The following is a 15,402-nucleotide window of genomic DNA, read 5'->3' on the forward strand; positions in this document are numbered from 1 at the left end:
TTTGGCTAGCTTTTGACTTATGGGGCGCTTAGGCTTAAAAGCGCTCATCAAACAAGTGTGCCAAAAAAGTGGGAGGTGGTCTCGTATTCTCAATAGGAGCACGCCTGCTTTTAGCTCGTAGTTTCACTCTTGCTTTTCTTCAGCTGCTTGGATGAGAGAGGACTCAGAGCAGAGACAAGCACCCTCCAAACAAATAGGCAGGGGAGAGATCCTTACCAATACATTCTAGATCCGGCTTAAAAGACAAAGCAAAAAGTATCTCAACTATTTATACAAATACAGATATCGATTCCCGCTACAGATGACACTTCCAACCGGAACCACGGACAAATGAACCGATTATTTTCACAGATCTGCTTAAATAAAAAAGCCGATTTGAGATCGTTTATCCAGGAAAGGCAAGATTTATCGCAAACCTTCAACTCGTGATTGAACTAAGAAGAAAATAAGGTTTTTCTCACTACACGAGTAAGAAATGACTAGCCGCCTACCTACTCAATATCTATCTCAATATCTATAAAGAGAGACGGATTTCGCCTGCCACTCTACCGAGCTAACCAGAATGGAGAGTCCGAACGAACGGAACACTTGGAGTAAGAACTAGAGTAGCTAACGAACGGCAAGCAAGGAGGGATCATTTTTCGGAGTTTGCAGTTGAAACAATAAGGAACTTAGATGGAGAACGAAGAGAAGAAAGAAGTGAAGAATCACCAGTCATCTTCTTCGATGCACCCTATCTCTGTCTTTCTTTGTTTGTCTATTCTAAGATGTTGTCCCAAAGCCTTCAATTTGCCTTTCCCTGTAGGAATTCCTTTTTCATTCGTTCTTCTGTTGAATGTAGTCCTCTTGAGCTGAGCTGTCTTTGAGGGCGGATTACATACACGATTTCTTTCATTTTTGCTCTAGCAAAAAGTGGGAGGTGCCTTACCTCACCAAAAAAGGGGGTTTACCCAGATTATCTCCTTAGCCCAGGTCTGTCGAGCCTCAATAAACTGCTACTATAGGGTAGCCGCTTGAACTCATAGCTATGGTAACTGCGCCCTTCGCTCATTGACTATTCATTACCTGAATACTCAAATGAATAGCCATAGCTGCTAAGAACAAAAAATGATCACCTTTCATCCCTGATATGATAGTAGTATGCCGGGCCAAAGCTTCCAGGGTCTCATCCCAAGATGAGAGGTTCTTTTTCGCTTTTAGTCTTGATGGGAAAGTAGGATCTTCTTTCTATATTGATAAATAGAAGTAGCCCAATCTGTGGGAAGTCATCTACGCTCAGCTGCGACAATTCCTGTAAAGACGAGGGCTTAGAGAGTCGGGGTTGGTCGTGTCCAGTCATTAGACTGGAAGCTTGAATGTCCTAACTAAGAAGGTAAGCCAGCTATCCCAACCATTGACAAAGGAGCGAAGGCTTCGAGTTCGACTGATTCGGCAGTTGATCTAGATGTTTCCACTTTTGCTTTTCCATTTGCTTCCACGACGAAAGGCCTAGTAGATAGATCTATTGGATGCTACCTCCCAACAGACGTCGCAAGAGGAATCAGCCACGTGGTAAGCCTAAAAATAAGGGACCGGACCACAAGATAGCAAATACCAAAAAGGGGAATAAAGGTAAAGAGTATGATGGGATCGGGAAAGCTGTTCCAAAGAAGTACACATCGGTAGAATGGGATTGATGCATAGGCTGCAAGGCAAGGGAAAGGATAGGAAGAAAAGTAGCCCTTTGACACATAGATCACCTAGTGCCAAGCTTAGGAGAATTCTTCTTCCAAGTCAAGTGACTCCTACCCTCTCTGGCTCACTGACTAGCTAGCTTGCCTAAAGCCCTGATCTGATGGAAACACTTTTTATGCTGGCTTGAGATGCTACTACTTGAAATGCTTTAAAAGTAGCAGGACTATAACAACACTCTCCATTTCGTACTAGAAGAAAGCGTAGAAAAGAAAGGTTTTGATTCGACCCCTCGCTGTCGCCTTTGGCTCGAGCTACTTTTGCTTTCCAGGTCAGGACAACAGATAGCTTGCTTCCCAAGTCTACCTCCCAAAAGCGAGCCATCTCTTACTTCCTCTACCCGGGGGGATCCCTTATCCCCGTTGAGTACTCCTGTCTTCCCCCCTTCTCGATTGGAACAATCGTTAGGTTTCCCTCCGCCCTGTCCATCTTGGACGTGACTTTGGTATTCCCTAATCCCATTAAACGCGGAATTGGTCGCGAAGCAATCTTCTTTTTTAGCTCCCGCTTCCTTTTTCATCTCCTCGATAAGCTCAAATTGGTTGTCACATTGAAATCCGCAACTCTTTGGCCATCCCCGAGATCGTTTTATATTTGAAAGAATAAGTTCCTCATTTCTTTCGTCCAGGGCTGATTTGCCTCGGGAGCCGGAAGCATCAGAGTGGGGGGTTTCAGCGGCAGACGAGGAGGCGTTGGGTATGTTTGGATTCGCTACAGGTGGTGCCTCTGAACTTGATGCTTTTGAGATACGTATTCGTTGCTATTATGATAAACGAAAAGAAAGAAATAGGGATTAGGGAATAAGGAACATTTCGTTTCACTATGTTCAACTCATTTCGTTGATAAACGAAGTAACGAAACATAGGGAATAAGGAACATTTCGTTTATCAACTCATTCCCATAAAAGCACTAACATAATGAATCTACAAAACAAAGGGATGAAATACATAATAACATAATATCTGTAGGATATCAACAACAAAGAAAGAAATCGACCCCAACATCCTCAAATTGGTCAGCCTTACGGTAATTTCAAAATCTCGAGGCTGACCCCCAAATCAATGCTAGGGGGGGCAATCATTCCCCTTCGCATCCTGCCTCTGAGGGCATACACTGTCCTCATCTGTCAAGCACAGCCTCTCCCCCATCGTCCTCTTTTTTCAGAGGACTTTGGGACATGTCCCCTGCACCGGACCTTGGGGAGGAAGTGCAACAAGTAATCCTTGCTCATTCCATTTCCCAAACGGATCTATGGAATTCACTTTCCTCCTCCCTGAGAAAACTAATTAATTAATGGCAGACCCCAGCCAGCTTGTTTAAGATTTCTGGAACCAGTCCTCTAATTCCTCCACCGCCTCCCCCACAAATATGGTGGATCATCAGCACCCACCCATGATCCCTAAACCAAAAGCAAAGGTTCCATCTTCTAGAATGTTCTCTTGCCTCTACTGTTCTCGCAAGTTTTGCACTTCTCAAGCTCTTGGAGGACACCAGAATGCTCATAAGCGTGAAAGAGCCGCTTCTCGCCGTAATATGTTCTCCACCACCACCGCAACCACCGACTCCTCCGACCGTAACAACAATAATAGTAATATGGTCCGCCTCCATTTTCTTCAGAACAACAATGACATGGAGCCGCCCTCTCTCATCATGCCTCAACAAAACGGAAAAAATGCTTTCTTAGGAAGGATTCCCCTTACTGGGGGTGGGACTATTACACCAACTGAAGCTTAGGAAGGAATGGAAAGATAGGAAGCTTGGAGAGCTAATGGAAAGAAATGTGTAAGAAATAACAGATCTGCGATAGAAGTCGAATACGATTAAGTAACTAGGGGCAAGATACAGACTTTAGAGCGTCAAGTCATATACAAACCGGAGTGACTTCACTACCTGAAGAAAGAAAGCTGCTTCGGCAGGGTCGAAGAAGACGTGTAAGACACCGAGGGGTCGGGGCTTCTTTATTGTAAGGCGTCTAGAAGCCCAATTTTTGGCTTTTTTGTCGTGTCTTATGGGCATGTTCACAAAGGAAAAGGCTCTCCATGGGCAGCGTCTGCTTCAGCTCAAAGCGAATAGGCTGGCAGTCTTGAAGCAAAGGAGAATTCTTTAACTGTTCGGTGTCGGCATCTTTTCCTACCTCTAACTATTCTCCTAACCGGGCAAGGTAATCGGCTAACCGGGAATTCATCTTCAGAGCTAAGTCCCAAGGAGGCAGGTTGGAATGTACGGGCGTAGGTTAGCGTCTCGTCTAGCCTTAGAAGGCCGCCCACGGGATGCGCTGTACGGTAGTAGTTTATGTTAGCTGCTTATCCGGTGCCTTCTTTACGACTTTCGACCAAATTGAAGAAACTCTTGTTTAGTTAGGACGTCGTTCCCGTCCCTTGTGGTGCTTTTTCAACCCTTTGCTTTGACTTGGTAAATTGCATCTGGATTCGCTCCAATTCCAACAGATACCGCATTATCTGCATCACCAGTTCTAGGCGTATATTATGTTCCAGAGCCTTTAGTTTAGTTGCGGAGTTAGAAGCTACTATATATAGATAGTGCCCGATTTCTATATCCTGCCTGCGAATCGAAGCTCTTATCTCTCTAGCTCATGAATAAATCACCCGCCGGAAAGGAATAGCCGGAATAGAATGAAGGAATGATTCAATCTTCCATCATTTCAGAGCCGACGCCTCCTTTTCTGCCTTTCTATCTATACTTCCCATCCGGAGGAGTAAGTTATGGAACAATTGAGCTTATTGCTGGGCTGGTTATTCAGAGCCAGCAATTGGCTGTCGGATTTCGTCCCGCAACTAGAAGAAGATCGCTTCGGGGTCACTATGGTGTGGCTGAATGTAGAGCAGTCCGCCCTTACAGCCTTTGATCAGTAAATTATTTAGAACTTCGGAAGATGGTCAAGGTAGCTTGCTTCCAAGCCACTACACTAGATGGGCATATAGTCGTAGTAGTCGGCCCAGAATGCCTCTCTTCTTTACTAAAATACTATTTCGGATGAATAGGGAATTACGTCGCTCTTTGATCTGCAGAATAAGGCTTACGAGCTCTCTCTTTTATGACAGAGATCTCTCCATACCAAGAAAGCGAATCACAATGGATCGAAGCCCTCCTTTTCCTTCCAATTAGTGAGATTCTATCTCTTACTTGGGAAATTGTGGTCAAGCCCTCCCTTTATTCCTCGGAATCGAGCGGGCAACAAGAATTAGAATCAACCTATATAACATCTGTTCCCGTGAGGTCGGCATTCTAGAAGCAAAGCTTCCCGGTCGCCTGCCTCCTTGTGTGGAAATGCTTTTCATGATCTCCAGCTCTTTCCCACCAGCTCGTTCTTTACTAGGCATCTAGGCGAAGCCGATGGGTTAGTTAACTCAATGTAAAGAAAGCTCATTAGGTCAAAACTAGGGGAGTGCTTACTAATAGCGAAAGGTTAACATCTCTTCGCCCTTATTAGTAGTAGCGAACATCAGGTAACTTCGTGCTGTAAAACGACAGATTGGTAATGAAAGGCAATGTACTAAGAAAGCGCAACTCTATTAGACCTTTATCTGGAAAAAGCTGAAAGAAAGGCGAGAAAGAAAGGTTGCCTACTACTAATAAGGGCGGGTAAGAAAGAGAGGTGAGGTGACTAGCTTAGTAACTTTATTCAATCTAAAAGGTTGGCTAAGTGGGTTGGTTTGGCCGCCTTTAAGTGAAGGGGCGCATCCACCGAAGATGGCAGCGGGAAAGACGGGAGCACGAACGAGGTAGCTTATGCTTTTTTTCATCCTCACTACCTGGTTTATAGTAGAATCTGGAGAATATGAACTTCTCGCATTCTTCTTTTTGGTACATTGTTATGAGCAGCTCTGGTGCTCGATCTTAGGTCTGAGGTATGGGTCGAATCATGATAAAGAAGGTTCGGTGGTTGTATAATTCCCAAGCGGAAAGTCATATACTTTAAAAGTAGATAGAGTGATCAAGCGGCCCTTCTTGCGCCAACATACATCCAATGGCATAGAGTGATGCGTCAGTATGAACATGGAACTCCTTATTCCAATCCGGAAACCGAAGGATTGGGGCTGACAACAAACACTCATCTGCATGCTTAAAGGCTTAATCCTCTTCCGGTTCCCAAGCCTTATACCTTTCTTCTGCAATGATTCCATTCTGGGATTCCGCGCTTCGAAAAGTCTTTTTTGATGCGTCTGTAATAGCCTATGTGTCCCAAAAAAGAACATGCTACGCCCGGCCCCCTTTTCAGTAGATGAGATTAGGATGAAAGGGCTTTCTTTCATTAACATTCAGTGAAGGTGCATAGCTTCTTTGAATGTCCCGCTGATTGACTACTACATCTAGGGACGGGACTGATCCCGAAAGAGAGGTCTTTCTTTATGGTTATGAAATCGCTTTGATTGAAAAGCAAGTCGATGATGCCATAAGCCAAACAGGCGGGTGAGGCGAGAGTCCTTCACTGCACTCACTGGAGAGAGGGTAACATATCCTATATAGTAGTAAGGTCTTATCCCATTATTAGTAGCCGAAGTGTGGGTCGGCTAATTCAGGAAAAAACTTTCAGATGTGCATAGGAAGACTAGAACATGTTTAAGAAGCCTTAGTCGACCTCCGGAGGACAGCAATTTGCTTTTCCAATCTGAGATTCTCTTTTTCATTTTCTCCAGTAGAGGAAGGTTCTCTCTTTATTCTCTTGAGGGACATACTTGATAGGAATTTTTGATTCCTCTTCAATGATCTGGAATTTCTGCGAGGAGCTCTGTTCGAGAGGAAGCACTGGCTCTTATCGAAATGGACCTTTTGGCCATTACAACATTACAATCAGCTTCTTACTTCTTTCCAGAAAGATTTTCTGCTTCTTAAGATTCCGTTTATGGCTATTATATAATATTAGAACATCGTTATCAAAGAAAAAGTAGGAGAGTGTTGGGCACGATCTCGAAGCATGGTAAGATGTTATCATTTTCAATGATACCATTAGCACTTCTTCAGCAAAAATGGCTAGGTTTGGAACCCTTGTCGCAGCCCTCGAGAAGCCGGAAAGTACCCATATGGCACACCACCCACAAGCACTCCAAAGTCTCCATTACATAAACATCCATGTATCAAATTCCGCCATTTCTCACAAAAGCCCATTCGATTCAAAAAGATGCTTTTGCCATATCCTGACTTTCTTTTGACCCCTCTCCCTCCTATGTTGTCTTTAGGTTAAAATCCCCTATCACTTAAAGCCACCTCGTGAGCCAAGGAGATCTTCTCTACTTAGTCCTTTAACAAAAGCGCCCCTTTTTCCTTAACAATTTTTATAGGGAGAATCAAAGAAATTCTTCGAGCTAGAGAGAATTTTTTTTATTTACAAAGCTCTCCTTCAAATATCCCATAAATAAAGGTAGGTCGGAATTGGTGAAAGAAGGACTTTAGACTTTCGGAATAAGGGCAATGAAATTGGAATTCAAACTTAGGGCTTAACAGCGCCTTCCGCAAAGAAATTGTGAACCGCCCTGACCAAGTTGTCAACAAAAAGATTCCAACAGTGATAATAAAAAAGACCTAGGAATCCAAAAATGGAAAGGATAGGGGAGTCACAGCCCCCAACCAAGGGAGTGGTTACGTTCACTATGTCCCCCTTATTCCCGACATGCTATGGTGCCCCGGGGCTGTCTCGCGAAGATCTTCGATCCGAACCTTCGCATCTACTCTCTCTTAGAGGATGAACCACGCTTTCGCTATCGCAAGAATATAGCGATCGAAGAACTATGGCTCAGCTGCTTCGCGTATTACACCGTATTGCCCGAAGGGGGCATGCTGCAAGAGCATAGGTGAGTGATAAGCATAGGAGGCGTGCCCGAAGGGCAACGGCAGCAGCGTGGTTCCCGTCGCTAGATTGAGATATGCAGGGTGGCGGGTACTTCGACTGCCTTGTATCAGGTGAAGAGAAGGGGGTGGTAGGCTTAGTAGGGCTCGAACCTACAATATCACCGTTATGAGCGGTACGTTTCAACCAATTAAACTATAAGCCCCTACGGATCTCTACATGCAATTCGCTCACTTCGGGAAGAGCGGACGGAAAGAGAAGGCCTTTGTCCAATCTGTTTCTTCCTCTTCCCAGGAATGAAGAATTTTCTAAAAAAAAAAGATTTTCGTTTTTTATTTTTGTTTATAGATTTCTTATTATTATTATATAAATAATATTAAGCAAACGGCCCTTTACGCGACTCAAACAGCCGGTACGCTTTCCGGCTCAAACGGGCGGGGGCTTTCTATTTGCTTGCAATGCCGGCTGTTCGCCTTTATTTAGAAGTAGAAGTAGAGGGCGCCGTTTGCCCCACACTTTAGAAAAAGTGAAAAAGTATGGATGAAGTAAAAAAAAGTACATAAGGGGTGAGAAAGAAAAACTTGGTTGCGGGAACCGAAGGTTAGGCCTACTACTTTAGTAGAGCAAGACCTAAAAAAGTTTATTCCTACCCCTTACCCTTTCTTTCAATGTTGCCAATTCCCAGAATACTAATGTACCCTCGTGTATACAGTTGTCCAACTACTTTCTTCCTCCGACTTCTTTAGCCATTTCTGCATCTGTCGTATTCGGGAAAGCTTGCTTCGTGGCGGAGCATTTAGCAATGCCAGCAGCCTGGTGAGGGCTGGCTGTCTGAGGACAGGTTAAGGCAGGGCCTGCTGGGCTTGCTTCTCATGAGATTGGGTGAGGGAATCAGAAAGGGTCTCAAAAACCGGGTGGGCGGGCTTTTGGGCACACGGAAAAATGGAAGTAGGTGGAGGGTGCTTCTCAGCGTCAGTTGGGGGTGGGGTCGCTATAGTGGCTAGGGTGAGTCTTCCTACACGGCTGGACGCCCGGTTCTAGACAAAGCTGCGGGGGTTACCACCACATCCTTTCCCGATAGACTTGAAGTTCTTCATAGGCAGGCGGGGTAGAAAATCTTCTCTCAAAAAGAGAGAGACCAGAGATTACAGAGGAAGGTATTTGGTTCAAAAAAGATACGGCAGTCAGAACAGCTTCAGTCCAAAATTGACTAAGGACAGAAGCAAGCTACAAGCCTTAGCAACCGCTTTCCTGCGGACCTTATGTAAAAAAAAAGCAGCGAAGAAAACAAGACACTAAGTTGTTGCGCTAACTCGCTAGCGCTAGCGCACTACGACTTTTCAGCCTCCTGCAGGTCCCTTCATTCCCTCCGCCTTACACGGACTTAAAAGAGTACCTAAGGCGGATTAGTGGTTTATTTTCAAAAGGGATTTTATTTACCGTAGCTTTTAGACAGCTAACAGCTAAGCCACTAATCATACAGCTAATAAAATAAAGTCGGTCACTACTGAGACAGCTCAAAAAAGTCGTTTCAGGTTCAAGGGCTAAAGCTTCTCTTAGGAGAATCCCTTCGCTACACTCGACTTAAAGGCACCTACGAACTCACTCATAAGCAAACTCATCAAGTAGGTCTTTCGAGTCTTTCAAGTACTGGTGAAGCTTTAATTGAAGACCTTTCAGTTCCCTTTCATTTGGTCCCCTGGGTACCTTCTCCGCACTTACAGGTAAGCATTTCAAGTAGATAAGATCATAAAAGAAGAAATGGGAAGGAGTACTGCCATTATGCGCTATTATTTGAATCCGAAAGTCAATCATTCCCAGCTTTGATATGAAGGTATGGGGGAGATCAAAAGGGAGTATGTTAGTCAAATAGAGGGCTCTCACGGGGGTGTAGTCCACGGCTTTAGCCTTAAGCTAGGTTGGGCTGTAGTTCTTGTATTGGGCGAACCCAAGCGTTAAATAGCGCCGTTTAGTGGCGTGCAGGGAGTAGTCGTCTTATTGCTGGTAGGTGCGACTATGTGAGTTGACAACAATACACCGCGGTATGTGTGAGTCAAGATTTTACTTAGTGATCCGAAGGAGCAATTTGAATTACTGCAGACTGGTTTCCTCCCATATACCCCCGCTGATGCCTATTTCCTACCATTGAAGAAAATAGAGAAAACTGCTAATCCCACCCACGTCGTAAACGGATGCCCTACCTGATCCATTTCAAATCCAGCCGGAGGTCTTCGACCCTTGTTATGGACTAAAGTCCTAAAGAAAAGCGACCCCAATCCCTCCCCAGCCCAGGTCAAAGGTCTTCCCGCCCTTTTTGGGGCAGAGTCAAGTTCGTTACGGTCAGCAAATCAGCCCCGCATCGTATCGATAGCGATTCAGATCACCTCCCCAAGCCTGCCTAACCTAATTGTGTATGAGTAATCAATCGTGACAAGTCGACCGATCCATAATGAAAGCACCTGTAGATAGAAGTCGTTTGTCGACCGGTGGACTCATCCTCAATGCCGTTTAGGCTCTCCAGTTAAGTCGGTTGTCCGCCGCCTTTCTTTCCCATGCCCGAGATGGCCTTATGGGTAGCAGCCTCCCACGGAGATGGCCTTGTGGTCAACTTCTATTCTGCTTGTTGGAAGGTTCGTCCGGATCTCTTCCCAAGTCAACCCACTCAATATCCGAGAGAGGGTAGGCTTTTGGCGGCCGCAGAGACGGCGGATAACGCAGCGGATGATACGTACTTGGAAATAAGCAGATCATAGATAAGGTTTTTCATGCCTCGACTCTTCCTCGGTTCGTTCGGAAATCATGGTAGTCTTTTCATGGAGAATATTGGGAACGGAAATGTGCCTGGGGTTAAGAACAATGAGAAAACTGCCTTTTGTCTGTTGCCATGGAATGTATAGGTAGGGATTGTTTTATGCTTGGAAAGCCCATTCCGCGCTCTCTATCCCCTTTTTTTGGGGTCCCCATGAACCGTTTTTTAGTATTCGTGTTCGCCTTCGCTCCGCACCTTCCCTTCCACACGGAAGGATCATGGGTTTCTCCCAACATACATATCTGGGGGTGCAACTGTTTAGTAGGCAAGGATCGGAACGGGCGGATCCCAGGTCGAATTCCTGATCTATTCGTTTCAGCCTTAGAGGATTGAGCTTTTTGAGAGCACCGCACTGCAATTGAATGGCGGATTTCAATGATGAAGAGAAAAGTCTAGTTCTCTTTTCATTTGAAAGGGGAATGGATGTCTTATTGAGAGTGATTACGGAAGAACCTTTTCATAGAGGAGAGCGATAGGACGGTTTGAAGAGCAAGCTTGAAAATAAGTGGAGAGGTCATTCATTCATAGCAGAAAAATCGCTCACTCACTCGTATCTGAAAAGGCAGGCGGGGGGCTCTCTATCCTGAAGATAATATTTTTTTCTTTCTTAAAAGCCTTCTTTCATAGATAATCAGTAGTATTCCTCTCGCTAGCTATTCTGAGTAAGAGGGGGAGGACTTGATGTGACTACTATTAGACCTCCAACCCCGAGAGACTCTACAATCATTATGAGCGGATAACCCTTTCCCTTCCCTTCTATAGAGAGGTTGCCCCTTTCTCCCCGGGTAGTTCACTCACTCCCAGTGCCTACCATTTCTATATACTTTTGAAAAAAGAGAGGTAGAGCTAGGATCTCAATATTGGAAGAGCGCCCCCTCTTTTCTTCGGGAAATCGAGTTCGCTGGGCTGGTTCCCTGTCCTCGATATGTAACGAAAAGATTGATTGGTTGACCACATTCCTGTTTTCAACCTTGGTAGGTCTTCGGTTCTGCTTATCGATCCGCTTCGACTCGATCAATCTCCTGTCATTGCTATCTCGTGCGCGAAGGGTTGCCCATGCTCCTAATTAAGTCCATCCGGGTCTTCCTTCCATCTTTAAATATTGGTTCAGACTCAATCGGCTGTCCTCTCTGATTGGCGAACGTCGAAAGAGAAGGCGGAGGAAGGAACTGATTGCATTAGTCTTAGGTCAGGGACATAGCCATGTATTACGAGATTAGGCCGATCAAAGAATGCCAATTATTAATTAATAATAAAAGAGGTATCGAATCTTTGCTTTAACAACTTTCAAAGTTGCACTAGCATTAGCAGGAGGAGGAGCACTAGTAGAAAGAGCCTCTCTCAGATGTCCATAAAGATGTTATCCAAGTTATTCAAAAGGAAGTCGATAAAGATTCATCCCCTGCTCTTAGTGCTAGCTCTTTATGCCTGGCACTGAAGAAGAAAGATCAGATGCGCCAACTCTGCTCTTTGCATGTTTTCATGAATCATTGGACAATGTTTGCGACGTGAATCGAGGCTAGGTACGACCGATTTCTATTGAATTAGCCCCAATTTCTATAATAATGTTTATCAGAATCGCTAGTTGTAATAGATCCGCAAGGGAGAAGAAGGCTAAGCTGCCCCTCTGTTGTCTCGCACACCATTGCAAAAAGAGATTCAACAGTCGGCTGGGGAACCGGAATCTAAGCATACCAAGACTCAGGATAAGGAAGGGTAAGGCATCTAAGAATAAGGCAGGTAGACCCATATTCAGGCAAGAAAGAAAGTCTCTTACAGAAAAGGCAGGAAGAAGAGGCCCTCGCTCTACAGGAAACCTAATAAAATGGGCTACTTCTTAAGGTGGAATGGACCACTTATCATAGAAGAATCTTTCTTACATCGATTACTGACTATACGGACAAGGCAAGTCAAAGCAAAGCCGATGCACCTGATACGACTAAAAAAGAGAGCAATGGTCTGAAACCCCAAGCAATTGACCAGGAGAGGATCATCGGGAATGCACTAAGGGCCTACCAACCCTTTCTTAATCTAAGGCATCTACCCCTGGCAGAAAAGAAGACGGAAAGAAAGCCGATTGATACCTTAGCTTTAAACCAGCTTCTTCAATCCTGCTACTCTTCTCCCTCTATATAGCGCGGGTATCTTGCTTCCAAGCCATTGGCAGGAACCAGATAAGGAACAAGAGAGAGAAGCAGCTCAATTTCAAAGGTTAGGCGCGATAGCCACTCGTGCAGAAGGAGATGTTTGGGAGAAAAGCCCCGTCTCATGGTGCTTTTGTTAGGAGTTCCCCCTCTCCGGTATATTTTACTGTGGCAACCCTATGTATAGTGATAAAGGCGTAAGACCTCCAACTCAAATGAAGGGAGTAAGGTTGACTCCGGTCCCTTCGTCCCTCATCTAGACCGACAGCAAAAGCAACTGAAACTGTCCAGAACAAACTAAAACTACAACTAAAACCATTGGGAATCAAAGAAAGAAAAAAAGAAATATTCTTATATGTAACCAGCCCTAGGAAAGGGGTACTCTAGTGCATAAACTTATTTCAAGAAAAAAAGGGGGCACGGAAATAAACTTGGCAGTCAATCACTGTCCTGTGATATTTACTAAAAAAAATGATTATTTAATACCATATTCTATTAAGTCAGTTATAGTAGACTAGGAATCCAGAAAACTTCAAATCAAGAGGTCATACTCCGCCAACTACGCTTGGTTAAAGCTTTATCCCGGTTTGTTTCATTTGCTTTCAAGTCTAGTGGAATCACTATGATAGCTTTCCCCGGGATCACAAAACACTATTCTATTAGGTCACGAACTAGTGCCCCATTCTCTCTGACCGAGGCGCTAGATCTTCTATCTATTCGATTGACCCTAAAGCTAGGAAGACTGCCCTACCTTCGACTGAGAGTGTCTTCGCCTATAAACCCTTCTTGCGTACTTGACTTATAGGCTTGACGCCCATTTCCTCTAGGCTAGTTCATTCCCGGAAAAGAAAACTAGTTGAATTAGCGAGGATCCTTAAGAAAGCAGATGCCATTCTGTCAGCTTCGTCCCAATGGATATCTCTTCTCTCAAAAAGCAACCTAAGGAATCTCTCTTTCCACATGAGGTTTGAGGGATAAGGTCTTCTGGAAACCTTTTGAAGTGGGCAAACCAAGTCAAAGAAAGAAGCAACTCTCCCAGGACCGGAGAAGCTCAATTTCAAAGGTTAGGAGTTTAGTTCTGACTAGTACTGCCGAGGAGCGATTCCTCTGAATGGCAAGTATGAGTTCAACTGCCTTTCCTTCGGAGAATGGAGTCAGGGAATGAGGAGACAGAAAGAATATTTTCATACCTTAAACCTATAGCTATCAACAGTCCGCACCTTTGGTTTTGTCAACACTGAGAAGCGAAGAGCTCAAGGTCAGGCAAGGCAGTCCTAAGAGGCTATGGAATAGTTGCCTCAAAATAAGGGGTTATCTATGATTTTACATTTATAGACAACTTTACAGATTTGTTTATGGATCTTTGAGAATTTATTTTCATTTCCCTGAGATCGTGGAGAAGACATGTCCAGTCCAATGAATTTCAATCCCTTATCTCTAGGCTCGAAAGGGCACCAACGGTCGTGTTATCATACAGGATAGCTGAGATAAAAGCTATATTATTATGCGTGGAGCCTTTTAGAAAAGCCCTTGCTTTCTTATATTGTGTAATTGAAGTGAAGTAATGTACCTATACCCGGGAGTAGCAGAAAGAAGAAAATTTCTCTTGTACTGGAGAGTTTTCCCCCTAAGGCATACATAGGCCCTTAAAACGCGACTTCATATGCTTGTAGGGGGATATACTCATTTGCCTTCAATCCTGCCTTTTGAGGAAGAGGCCGCTAAGGAAGGCCTTCCAACCATAATGCCTCCATGGACGGGCGGCGTGCTCCATTCTTAGTATTGCACAGTCAGTCCCGCATGAGTAGAGGCGCACAGGCAAGCGAATAGAAAAGTAGTCTTTCTCCGCGGCAAGCATATTCAAGTACCGAACAGCCCGAGGAGTAGGCTTCCCGATGCTGAACTCTATTCCTTAGGTTCGGAGGAGGAGCCTTATGTCGTAGGCCCTTCTTTCTAAAAAGTGGAGTTTTGACTGACTCTCTGTGCCTATGTGTGAAAACGAGTATGTGAACAGAACATCTTTCAAACATCAAGATGAAATAAGTCGTGGGGCCGGCAAACGGAACTAAGAGTTGCTCAAGGAACCACCAACCCTTGGCACAACGATCAGGTCAAGCAAAGCGATATTATTTTCAAATCATTTTTGAAGCCCTGGGTACCAAGCAATCCGTTTAGATCTATTTCAGTTGCCAATGAAATGGAATATGGGGAACTCTCCATCTAAGTGGTTAATCCGACTAGTCAATTCTCAATGCGATGCTGCTATCTGTTCAACGATCCCAGTAAGTGATGCTATGTGCTCTTATCTATCTGTTCTAACTGCAGGTAGTGCCCCCTCCATCTTTCTTATGGGGTTTGCTTCCGAAAGGGTCTTAGACCTCAGCTTGGGAAAAGCATGGTTTAGGTAATTGATCTACGCGAGACCTTCCATTGATCTAGGGAGCCTGGTGTAGTTTCTTTCCCAAAGAACTCTTTTTCAATCCATATGGCCAAAAAAGGCTATCTACCCCCATTCTACCAGCAAACCCTTTCTTTTAGTCGGGCAATGACTCTCGGTTAGCCCTTTTTTTTTCTTTGGTCATTTCCGGTAACCTGGTAGATCTACTGAACCTTTTCCAGAAGGGAGTTTCGAAGGGCTGCGAAACTGGTAACCTTAGCCCAGAACTCGATCTACGGCCCCCTCAAGGTTAGGGGCACTCAAAAGCGTCGTTGCCAACGGTGCAATCTATGGTGCCTCCAAGGCATCCAGCCGATCCTTACCCTTCCAAGTGATAAAAAGTACACCACACTTTTTGATCAGCTTTGCTCACGAATTCACATTCGACGAATCCTATATTTATTGGGGAAGGTTTTGATTCTTTGCTCAGTTTGGATCGCGATTGAAAACTCTCCGAAAGGGGGAAGTCACAAAC

General features: G+C 44.6%; 1 protein-coding gene across 1 annotated transcript; it reads left to right on the forward strand.

Moving 5' to 3' along the window:
- The first annotated feature begins 3,099 nt into the window (after positions 1–3,099).
- Positions 3,100–3,465, forward strand: LOC129892796 (zinc finger protein 8-like). Its single transcript, XM_055968344.1, has one exon. The coding sequence runs from the start codon at positions 3,100–3,102 to the stop codon at positions 3,463–3,465; it is 366 nt and encodes a 121-aa protein (XP_055824319.1).
- Positions 3,466–15,402: the final 11,937 nt, after the last annotated feature.

Source organism: Solanum dulcamara, chromosome 6, assembly GCF_947179165.1.
Source record: "Solanum dulcamara chromosome 6, daSolDulc1.2, whole genome shotgun sequence".
NCBI lineage: Eukaryota > Viridiplantae > Streptophyta > Magnoliopsida > Solanales > Solanaceae > Solanum > Solanum dulcamara.